Here is a 12,736-nt window from a genome sequence, read left to right on the forward strand (position 1 = left end):
GCATCGTGGTCATTCTGTTCACCATACCTCATTACTTTTGATCTCAGATTTTATTCTCCAATACAGTTCACAAATAATAATGTTGTACTTCTCCATACATATCAAACCATAAAGGTTACATGACATACCTAAGAAGAAAACAGATGACAATCATCATGAAATGAAGTTTTGATGATTTAAGAGACTAAACTTAAAAGTACTGTCATATGTCCTACTTAGAGAACTTTAAAAAAGTCCTTTAATGCTCATTTTATTTTATTCATCTACTTTTACATACATACTCCACAAGCCACTGTATGGTGTATGGCAGAGGATACATGTACCACTACTAAACATTCCCTTTTCTACACCACTACTAAAGAAGGGATGGAAAAATGACACTCTACGTGCCTCTGTATGAGCTCTAATTTATCTTATCTTGGCTGTTCCTGCACAAAATGTATATTGGTGGCAGTAGAATTGTTCAGCAAATCAACTGCAAGTGCCAGAACTCTACATTTGCTCAATAGTGTTCCACAAAAACATTGTTGTCTTCCTGCCAGGGATTCCCATTTGAGTTAACGAAGCATCTCCATAACATTCACATGTTAACTGAACCTACTGTAGCACATCTAGCAGCTTGCCTTTGCATTGCTTTGATGTCTTCCTTTAATTCAATCTGTTGGGGAGCCCAAACACTTAAGCAATACTCAAGAGTGAGTTGCACAAGAATTCTATATACTGTTTCCTTTGTAGATGAGCTATGCTTTCCTAAAATTGCCCCAGTACACTAAAATCAAACGATTCCCTTTCCCTACTACCATCCTTATGTGATCTTGCATTTCATAAGGCTTTGCAACATTATGCCTAAATGTATAATCAACATGACTGTGTCAAGAAGCATACCATTAACAATGCATTCAAACATTACACGATTACTGTTCCAGCTCATGTGCAATAACTTACATTTTTCTACATTTAGTGCAAGCTGCTATTCATCACATCAAACAGAAATTCTGTTTAAGTCATCCTGCATCCTTCTACAGTCACTCAAAAATGATACTTTCCTGTATACTACAGCACTGTTAGCAAATGGTCACTGAGTGCTGCTTACCCCATTTTGTTGGACCATTTATGTATATAGAGAACAAGCACAGTCTTATTACATTTCCCTAAGGTAACCCTGACAATACACCTGTCTCTTATGAACACCCATCATCAAGGACGAGGTACTGGGTACTATTACTTACGAAGCATTTGAGCCACTTGCATATCAGGGTATCATTCTCTATGCTCGGACCTTTGTTAAGTTTGCAGTGAGGCACCACGTGACATGCTTTCTGGAAATCTACAAGTCTTATGATATTTTATAAAACTCTTATTGCAAGGGATTCAATTGTATTTTTAATTCATCTGTGTCAGTTATAGTTGTTTCAGCTCGCCCAAACATTATTTATGTTTTATGTATTAAATTTACAGTTCAAACTTGTTTTAACATCTCATCTGACAATTTTATATACATTTTTAATGAAATATTATTCTCATGTGCAATTAAGGAATCATTTTCTTGTAGGCTTTGAATTATAATTGATGTTAACTGTATTCAAATGCATGTTTCTAACTTGCTAACATAGTTTTTACATGTGAATTCTGTGCTATACATTTTCACTGTTACACATAGGAGATATTACTAAGACAGTCAACAGTAAGCCTACTGCTCAGATACAGCTACAACAGAACTTCGAGGATTAAACAAATGTTGTTTATTTTACAGTATTATAACAATATCTTGAAATTCAAAGTTCGTAATACTTGTATCATCATACCTGTAAGATATATACTTTCTTCATATGGCATTGCACTATTGAATGCCATGTTGTTTGTTATTGGAGGTTCTCTGAATGTATGCCACACATCAGATCCAACGTGATATATATAGACTTCAATACCAAACACAAAAATGTACCCTTGGTAAACACAGCATGCCACGGAGTACATATTCTGAGGAAGAGATGAACACTCGATCCATGATCCTGAAAAGAAACCTATATATAACATACAGTAATGGTAATGGTTAACATTTCTCTTCCTACCTTTATGAATAATAAAATATATTATACAATGAAAGTTACCACAACTACAAGTCTTGTTCTAACTAAACTGCTCAGACCATTTTATAATGATAAAATATATCTATGACTACTTACCAGAATATCAGAAAACTTATCTGATTAGTAAAGGCCATTTGTTTCAGCATAATACAATATATCTTGCTCACTTTCAGATTTCAGAACACTTTTATTTTGTTAAGTGAATGAAAGAAAATTAAACAATCAATCATTAATTATTCCTCCACAACCTATTACACCTATTTATTTATTTAACTTGATTTTATCAGGTCCATCAGTTCCTTGTTTACATTGTAGTTGCCTAAGAAACGACAATTTTAAAACGACAAATAATATTAACATGATTTGAACGTCTATAGAGAGAATGTGAGTAAATAATACTGATTATGAACGAATAAGGTTAATACTGCCAGTACTACTTCTGGTGCTGCATGCATTTTTTTTTATATTGGTATGACTATCAACCAGCAGTCCATCAGAATAAAAGGTCACTGCCAAACTGTGGCCATGAGCAAAGCAGAGCACCCCGTGGTGCAACATGTAGCTGAACATAACACGCTTGATTTCAATAGCTATTTCACAAACCAGGCCATCTGGGTCCTCCCCTCCACCACCAGCTTTTCTGAATGTGCGCAGATGGGGTTATCCTTGTAGCACACTCTCCTTTCCCAAAATTACCCCAATCTCAACCTACGGTAACCTACTGTCCCCAAATCCTCCACCCAACATTTTCCAGCTCCTTGTCCTCTCACCTCCTCCTTTTTTATATACCCTCACCACTTTTGTGTGCCATCCGCCCTTTCCCTTTCTTCTCTCCTTTTCTTACCTCCGCATCTCATCTCCTGATGTTGCACCTTGCGATCTCTGGTCCCTGCAGGGCTTGCCAGACAGAGCTCTTCTCTCTCCACACCCGTACAATGCCATTCCTCCCCCTTTCCCACCCCACTCCAGATTGCTACTCAAGTGACATGAACATGCAGCAACTAAAGAAACTGTTTCAAAGAATACAGACAACAGCAAGTGGACTGGGTTAGTTCAGGGTTGTTTAGGGATTGCATGTCAACCATTCAATAAGTTCTCAACAACTAACTTTCTTTGGTCAGTCCTATTACCTGTAAGATTATACGATATGTACCACAAATCTTTTCTCTACACTTTATTTATTGCCTATCTTATAATTGTATTTTGTTTATATCCCAGAATTTTCATAATCACAACATTTAATGCTTAGTTAATATATATAAATTCAAGGAGAACTTTCTGATCCATTTACAATTAAAACAGGGTTAAGACTAGGAGATGGTCTATCACCACTGTTCTTCAACTGTCCTCTTGAATACTTGATGAGAAAATGGTTGATTTGATTTTAACAGGGAAGCTAAAACAGTTTAGTTCTAGCCCACCACTTCCCGCACCGAAACTGAGTTTATTGTGCGGTATTGTATTGTATTGTATTGTATATTTATTGGTCCTGTGAATCATACACTGTACAGGGGTACATAATGATATAGGACAAGTCAAATAATTTGCAATAAAGTTTAACAGAAAAAGCTGTTGTATGGTTTTCAGTATATAGCAATATAACTCTTAACATATGGGAATAACATTTCACAAATAAATTTTACACGCACACATTTCATACTTTTGGCCTTGATTATACAGACACACACATATATGTAATAGACCACATATAATACACAGATAAATCTACATGTACACATTTCTTATTTTGGCCTTAATTGTATAAACTATTTAAATTTTTCACATATTTACACTGTAGATAAAAATTCATCAACACTATAGTAACAATTCTGTAGCAAGTAGTCGCTCACTGCAGTTTTGAATTTATGCATGCCAGTTATTGCCTTAATTTCTTTAGGTAGTTGGTTATACAATTTCTTTTACTGCTTGCTAGGGTCCTTTTTATTTTAGTGTTGTATGTGAAAACTGCATATGTAAATCTTGATTATTTCTTGTGTTGTATGAATGGATATTTTGTTTTTTTGGAGCAATCTTGTTATTTTCATCTACGATTTTCCTTATAAACATTATTGTTTCTAGGATATGTAGGCATGGTAATGGAAGAATATGAAGCTTTTTAAATGAGGGTCTGCATGAAGATCAAGGTGCTAAGCCTTCCATGGCTCTTATAATTCTTTTTTGTGCAAAAAAACAGCTTTTGCTGGGTGGTGAATTTCCCCAGCAAATTAAACCATATCTTAGTAGTGATTCTGCTTGGGCATAATACACATTTTTTATGGCTTGTATAGATGTGCATCCAGCAAGAATTTTTATACTATAACAAATGGTATTTAATTTACTACATAGGTGTTGTGTGTGTTTCTGCCATCTTAGGTCATCTTGGATCCAAACTCCCAAAAATTTGGTGCTATTTACAATTTCAAGTCTTTTGCCTAACAGTTCTATGGTTGCAGTTAAAGGGTGTTTATTCTGCACTGTGTGTAGATGCATAGTGTTTGTTTTATGTGTGTTTATTATTAAGTTGTTCATTGCGAACCATTTTGATACATGTGTAATGCCCTTTTTTTATTTCATTTTGGAGCTCTTCTGGTGTCTTTCCTTTGATAAGTATATTTGTACCATCGGCATATTTAATGTCCTTATAGTTAGGGCTGGATGGTTCCAGGTCATTTACAAACAGCAAGAACAGGATTGGTCCCAGTACGGAACCCTGCGGCACACCGTATTTAACACACAGTTTTTCTGATTGATAGGAAATTAAATTTTTTCCTTCTTTGTACAAGACTTCAACTATTTGGTGTCTGTTTTGTAGATATGACTTTACCCATTCATAGGCTGGGCCTCTGACACCAACATTTTCTAGCTTTCTAAGCAAAAGACCATGGTTAATGATGTCAAATGCTTTTGAAAGATCTAGGAATATTGCTGCTATGTGTTCCTTTTTATCTAATGCATTTAAAGCTTCATTTAAGAAATCGATAATAGCTGTCGCAGTGGATTTACATTTTCGGAAACCATGCTGTGTAGCTGAGAAAAGTTTATTTTTTTCAATGAAATCTATGAGTCTTTTATAAAAGATTTTTTCAATTATTTAGAAAAAACAGATAGTAGAGAGACTGGCCTATAATTTGTTATATCTGATTTTTCACCCTTTTTGAACAATGGCTTCACTTTAGCTATTTTTAGCCTTTCTGGGAAGATTCCCTGAGAAAGTGAACTATTGCATATGTCTACCATGGGCTTAACTACTAAGGGTGCAAATTTTTTAAAGATATGGTCTGGTATGTTGTCAGTACCAGAGGAAAATTTTGATTTTAGCTCCCCTATTGTTTTTAGCATTTCCTGTTCATCTGTTGGGTGTAGGAAGAGAGACTTGTTACTAGGGATAGTTTTAATCTGATTTGCAGTGACAGCATTTTGAAAGTTTTGCTTCACCAGAATCTCAGCTGCCTCAGAGAAATATGAGTTAAAATTATTTGCTATCTGCTGGGGATCAGATGTTACAGAAGTGTTTTCATTCAGTTTGATATTATGGTATTCTCTCCGTTTTACTCCTGTTTCATGCCTTACAATCTCCCATTTTATTTTGTGCATTTGCTGTGAAGGAACTATTTGCCATTTTTTTGGTTCTTTTATGACTTTAGTTAAAATCTTTTTGTAATTCTTAAAATAGGAATCAAATTCTGGGGCTGTGGTGTGCTGTCTAGATATTTCATGAAGTAGTCTCTTTTTCTTCACAGATATTTGTATCCCTGTTGTGACCCATTTTATTTTCAGATCCTTGTTTGTGACTGTCTTTTTATGGAGTGGAAAGCAAAGTTCAAACTAATAGGTAAAACTATTTAGGAATTTATTGAACTTATCATTTGTACTTTCACGTTCATAAATGTCTTCCCAAGTTTCTTTACGCAGATAGTTACGGAAATGTTGTATAGTCTGGTCATTATACTTCCTAGATGTAGTAGTTAGGCATTCAGTTGAACTAAATGGTTTTCCTAATCTTATACTAATTTCTTGGGCTGTGTGGTCCCCAAAGCCTGTATTGTGGGTTTGTGTTGTATGTTTCAAGGGCACATTTGTAAATATTTGATCAAAGATTGTGGCTGAGGTTTTTGTGATGTGTGTTGGCGTTTCTATAGTAGCCTTTAAATTGAAAGTTGCTAAGAGGTTCAGTAAAGCAGTTTTTTGATTAGACTCACTTGCAAAGTCAATTTTGAAATCCCCACATATAATTAGTTTTCTATTTTTTTGTGTAGTCTTGTGTAAGATATTTTCAAGGTTCTTTAACATAATGTTAATATTACCAGTTGGCGCCCTATATAGACAAATTAAAGCAATTTTTCGTCTGTGATTTCAATTCCATTTACCTCAATATCTTTCTCTATGGATAATTTTTCTACATACGACATACATTTAAAATTTATGCTATTTTTAACATAAATGCAACTACCACCATGTTTATACAATTTACGACAAAAATAACTACCCAATACAAAATTTGGAATGCATAGCATATGAAGTTTCTCTTTGTCAAGCCAATGTTCAGAAAAACATAATACAGAGGTGTTTTTCATGTCACTTTCCAACAAAATTTGAAATTCGTTTACTTTGTTGGATAGGGATTGTACATTTTGACGAAATACCGTCAGGTTTGGAGTTAAACACAAGTTCTGAAACTTACTATCCTTAGTACTTATATTTATATTGGAGTTTCTGCCTGGAAGATATTTTTTATTTTCAATTTTCACTTTCGAATTTTCACTCCCTCCACACGGTATCAGTTTCCCTTGTTCTTGATAATTTTACAGATATCTGTAACCATTTTACTGAAATTCATTGAGCCTAGTCTGTATATCTGGTAAAGCCAACCAATGCCCTTGAATAGTGCAAGGAGTCACCTTTACCAGTTTTTTGTTAGGCACAATTTCTTCAGGTCTAGTTGTCCCGAAGATTCTGTATCTATTGCTCTCCAATGCCATGCATTCGAACATTAGGTGTGATTCACTTTCTTCACCCCCGTCACACATCCTACATTTAGGGTCTTCTTCCATTATACCCATTGGGTGTAGGTGTTTTTTGAAATTCCCATGGCCTGTCATCAGTCCGGTCATGAGTTTGATCTCTTTCCTGTTCAATCCCAGGATTACAGAGCTTCTTTTAAATCATCGCTTGGGCATCATTACCTTCCGATGTTTTTGTTTATGGACCTTAGTCCAATATTCTACATGCTGTCTCCTAAGGCAGTTCCATGGTTCTAGTTAGACCGTAGCCTTGGTGATTGTCAGGACAGGTTCCAGTCCAATAAATGGAGTCATTGCCCCCATCCTGGCCAATCTGTCAGCTTGTTCATTGCCACAGATCCCTGAGTGGTCATGGACCCACACTAGGTTTACCCTATTGTTTCCCCCTAGCTCCACCAGAGCCATGTGGCATTCTGCAAAAATCTTAAATCTCGTTGCAGGAGCTGCCAGTGATTTCAGGGCTGCCTGGCTGTCTGAATAGACATAGACGCTACGGTCATTGTAGCACCTACACATGTTCTCCTCCACACATGTCCTGATTGCAGTAATTTCAGCTTGGAATACAGAGTCCAGTTTTCCTAGAGAGATGACGCCCTCCAGTCTTGGCCGAACCCCGTACACCCCTGCCCCACCTCCTTGGTCCGATTTCGACCCATCAGTGAACCAAACAATGTCCCCGTATGGTGTTGAATTGTTTTTTCCCACTGCCCCCTGCCTCCAATTATTATATTGTAAGACTTGTTGAAGCAGTTGGGAGTTATTATATAGTCAGCAGGCATTTCCCCAGCCATTCCTATACTCACCTCACTCACTATGTTAGTGCATGATTCTGGATATCCAAATGAGACCCAGTTTTTGCCAGTTTTAAGTTTGTATGCCCCAGCTGCTGTCTCCATCTTGACCCAAAGGTGTAGTGGAGGCACATCCAGCATGGCTTCCATCCCAGCAGTTGGTGTGCTGCTAATTCCGCCTGTTATGGCTAAGCAGGCCAGTCTCTGCCCCTTAGCAAACTCCTTAGCTGCAGCCTGCTGTTCTACCTTCTTCCATCACACTACTGCCCCGTAGGAAATCCTAGGTCTAACCACTGTGGTGTGTATCCAGTGCATACTCCTGGGGCTTAGGCCCCAGTTTTTGCCACAAGCCCTTCTGGTACTCACTAGAGTACTTTTTGCCTTGGAGCAGATGCTCATAGAAGAGCTTCAGATTCCAACTTGAGTGCTGGATATGCCTCTTTGAAAATGCACCACAACAGTCTTCTTAGGATTAACACTCAGATCCTGTTTGATGCACCAATTTTGCACAATGTCCAATCCTCCTTCTGCCATATTTCTAACTGTGTCAGTAAATTTGCCAAGTATTATTATGACAAGGTCATCTGCGTATCCTTGGCACAAGCATTGTCTGGAATTTAGTTACTCAATGAGTTCGTTCACCACTAGATTCCACAATAAAGGTGACAGAACTCCTCCTTGTGGGCAGCCTCTAGTGGTGTTAATTACCATCTTTTCATTCATCATGGTAGCCTCTACCTTCCTTCCACTAAGCATGGCCCTAGTCCACTTACATATAGTGGTCCCTAGGTCATGTTGCCCTTACCATGGAATCGAAGGTCGTATTACTGAAGGCCCCCTCAATATCCAGGAAGATGTAGAGGGCTAGTTCTTGGAAGTGAAGTGCTTTCTCCACCCTCCAAATGTGTTGGGGGAGAGCTGTCACACACAATTTACCTGGTTGATATACATGTTGGTTTGAATGTAGAGGGGCCCTAATTAGCCTCCTCCTCCCCCAACGTAAACATTAACCAATTTTTCCAATGTTTTGAGAATGAAGGAGGATAGACTGATTGGTCTCGTATCCTTGGCCTTGGTATGATCAATTCTCCCTGGCTTTGGAATGAAGACAACCTTCACTGTCCTCCAAGCATTGGAAATGATTCCTACTGCTAGGCTAACCTGCAAAGGATTCTCATGAGATTCTCTCCTGCCTGTTACAGGAGAGATGGAAAAATTCCTTCTGGGACAGGTGACTTGAACGGTTGGAATGTTCCCACCGCCCATTGGATTTTATTAAAGTCCACACACTCTTTGGCCGATTCCCCGTCCTCTCTTCAAGTACCTGAGAACCATTATCTCTCCAGGATTACATTCTGGTCTGTGTTGTGCGGCAGAGCATATTGAGGAAAGCGAGTTTTGAGGAGCAGTTCCAGCATCTCATGTGCTGTCTTTGTATATTCTCTATCCTCCTTCCTCAACGTACCTCCTGGATTGGTTGGTACTCTAGTGAAAATTCTGTGAAGTCTGGCTTGAGCAGCCGTGCTCTCCCCTTCCTCACAGATTGCCTTCCAGGATGCCTTCTTTACTTGTCTGATTGCAAGGTTATAATTGACAAGGGCCTCACGATATTTAGTCCATTGTCCTTTATGTCTCGCAATGTTAAACAGTCTTTGTACCTGAATGAATTTTATCCATGGTGGATGCTGTCAAACTCTGTGACTGTTCCTTTATAGTGTGTAGAAAAATATCTGCTACCAGTCACTTCGTACCTGTTTTCTTTGAATTTCCAAGTTGTTATTCCACCAAGGCACACTCCTATTTGTGCACTTCTTGGTAATTGTGCAGTTGTCCTGATATGAGGTCACTATGGCAAAGGTAACAGCCTCTGCTACTCCCTCAAACTCTACTGGATTCCTTATCGAGGTTTTAATTTCTGATAAGTCTTAATCAAGGTCCCTCCTATATGTCTCACAGTCTGTTTTCCTGGGATTCCTATACGTCATGGTCTGTCTGATTCCCATTTCAACCTTGAATTTAATGTACATGTGTAATTGTTTGTTTGTTTGTGTTTATCAAGTGGAAACATGTTTATCTTCTGTATTTTTATTTCTTGTAATTGTACTTGAGAACAAAATCAGTTTAATACCCTATTACATCCAGTATTGACAATAATGGTACAAAGAGAATCCTAAAAACATAACAACTGGAACCAAGAAAGATGATATAAATCTAAACTGTTTGGGATTCGGAGATGACTTGGCATTACTAGCTAATGGTGTACAAGAAGCTAGAAATCAAAAAATGAGGTTGCTAAATATAGCACAAAAAGTAGGCCTTCAGATATCTTCCAAAAAGACTGGGATGATGGTAACAGAACCGCTAGTAATAGACCGTGTAACAGCAGACAACAGAAAAATTAAAATAGTCAAACAATTTAAATATCTTGGAGAGATTATAACACACAACTTGGATGAAAAACCTGCTTGGTAAGAAAGAACCAATAAAATGATACAAGCTCAAAACTAACATGATCTACATACAATACGAAATGTCTATCAATTCAAACAAAATTAAAACACTACAAGATGGTGGTTCAGCCAGAGGTAACATACACAAGTGAGACTCTTTTTAAGTCACTAGAGAAACAGAATCGACAAAATACTAAAAGTAGAAAGAAAAATAGCTAGAACATGCATAAATAAATAATACCAGAAGGAAGGACAATAGTGGATAGTGTCAAATGAAGTAGTGTACAGGGAAGTGCAGCCCATCACAGATACTACACGTAAAAAGAGGATTTCTTTCTTTGGCCACATAATGAGGATGCCAGAAGCCAGATTAGCAAGAAAAATTATGCAGAAACTGTGGAATCTGAAGCAACAAGTAGGATGGATCAAGAAAATTAAAGAGTATATGGGGGAACTAGATATAACCTTGGATGATCTGCAGAACAAGACAGAAAATCTCAAGAAACTGAAAGACAAAAATATAGGATTTAAACGAAAAGTAGACAAATGACACACAATGAAAAGGGTATTTACAGATGAAGAAAGATGGGAAAGATCAGAACAAATGAAAAGATACTGGGCAGTTAAAAAAGAATGAAACATGCACTTACTGAAGAAGAGGACCAGGAAATGATTGTGACTAAAGTGGTCCAATGAGGCCGTAAAAGCAAATAATAATAATAATAATTATTATTATTATTATTAGTAGTAGTAGTATAATTATAATAAATATATGTGTGTATATGTATCACAGGTTTTTTACTTACTAGTGACAACATTGTATTTTGTGACAGATGCTGTTATTAATCTATGTCGCCCAAAACCTCCAATAACATAAATTTCATCATTGAGACAACACACAGCGTGATGTCTTCTAGGTGATGGTAAACTGAAACAAATTTCACTAAGTTTTAAAAATTATTATTTCTCGTTTAAAGTCTCAACACGTTGAGTGGTATATCGTACACTATGTTGTAAAATGTCATTAAACACAGTCTTTAAAAAATGACTATAATAATAATAATAATTTTATTGTCTTTAAGCCATTACAGCAATAGACAAAGTCATACATATAATACAATAGAGTACAGTACATGCTATAGAAGGACAGAATTGTTAAGAACTTTACAGTTTAATATCACAGGTCATGAAATCCTTTACATTGTAGAATGGGTTTACAACTAACCAGTCATAAAGTGTTTGTTTGTATTGTTGCTCTGGTAAATTTTGTATACCTTGTGGAAGTTTGTTAAATATTTTGTGGCCCATAAGTTCATAACTGTTAACTGATTTTGACAGTCTGTGGTAGGGCGTATAGATAGAGCTGTTTGTCCTAGTGCTGTAACAATGTATATTTGCCCTGCGTTTTACTTTAGGTAAGTTCTTCTTTGTGTAGATTAAAACATAATAAATATATAGGTTTATTACTGTCATGATTTTTTGTTGAGTAAACAAAGGTTTACAATGAGCCTTGTATGGTGAGCCTGTAATTATCCTAATAGCTTTCTTTTGCAGCAATAGTATATCATGCACACAAGTGGAGTTTCCCCATAAAATAATGCCATAGGATATGATGCTTTGGAAAAATGAGTAGTAAGATACTCTAACATAATTTTTTGGTACACAGTGCATTAATCGCCTTAACAAATAGATTACCCTAGACAATTTACCGCTAATATACTTAATATGTGGATTCCAAGAAAGTTTATCATCCAAATATACCCCCAAAAATTTAACACAACTAGGATCATCTGATGGAAACTTGTCTTTTAAACTAAATACCATCTGCTGGGTTTTGCTTTCATTAAGCAAAAACCCATTTAATTTAAACCAGAGTGAAGCTTGCTCAATTGTCTCTGTAACACATGTTTTAAGGCTATTAAGATCATTACTGCTGTTCAGAAACGTTGTATCATCAGCATAGAGTACTGTTCTGGATTTGATAAATGATGGCAGGTCATTTATCATTATTAGGAAAAGGAAAGGGCCCAGCATGGATCCCTGCGGAACACCTACTTCAACTTGTTCTATACTGGACATTTCTTTCCCAACACAGACGGCTTGCTTACGGTTTTGTAAATATGATCTTAATAGCTTAAGGCTGTTACCTTTAACACCGTAAAAGTCCATTTTTTCGAGCAGTAGTGTATGTTCTACACAGTTAAAGGCTTCGCTTAGGTCACAAAAAGTCACTTGGGCAAAGCATTTATCTTCAAATACTTGATGGATGTATTTAACAACATTGTCTATGGCATCAATGGTTGACAGGCTTTTCCTAAAGCCATACTGTGATCCACTTATTAATCCTATGTTATCAAAGTAAACATATAATTGTTGGTAAATTA

General features: G+C 36.7%; 1 protein-coding gene across 2 annotated transcripts in view; it reads right to left on the minus strand.

Annotated features, from left to right (window-relative positions):
- The window catches only part of LOC126178833 (kelch-like protein 38), a 153,363-nt gene that overhangs the window by 54,375 nt on the left and 86,252 nt on the right, over positions 1-12,736 (minus strand). For both annotated transcript variants that reach the window (XM_049924562.1, XM_049924563.1), the window contains 2 exons: positions 11,159-11,280; positions 1,806-2,012 (listed from right to left, as the gene is read on the minus strand). In XM_049924562.1, the coding sequence (XP_049780519.1) occupies positions 1,806-2,012; positions 11,159-11,280 (329 nt within the window). The remainder of the gene's footprint in view (positions 1-1,805; positions 2,013-11,158; positions 11,281-12,736) is intronic.

This window comes from Schistocerca cancellata, chromosome 1, assembly GCF_023864275.1.
Source record: "Schistocerca cancellata isolate TAMUIC-IGC-003103 chromosome 1, iqSchCanc2.1, whole genome shotgun sequence".
In the NCBI taxonomy this organism is placed as follows: domain Eukaryota; kingdom Metazoa; phylum Arthropoda; class Insecta; order Orthoptera; family Acrididae; genus Schistocerca; species Schistocerca cancellata.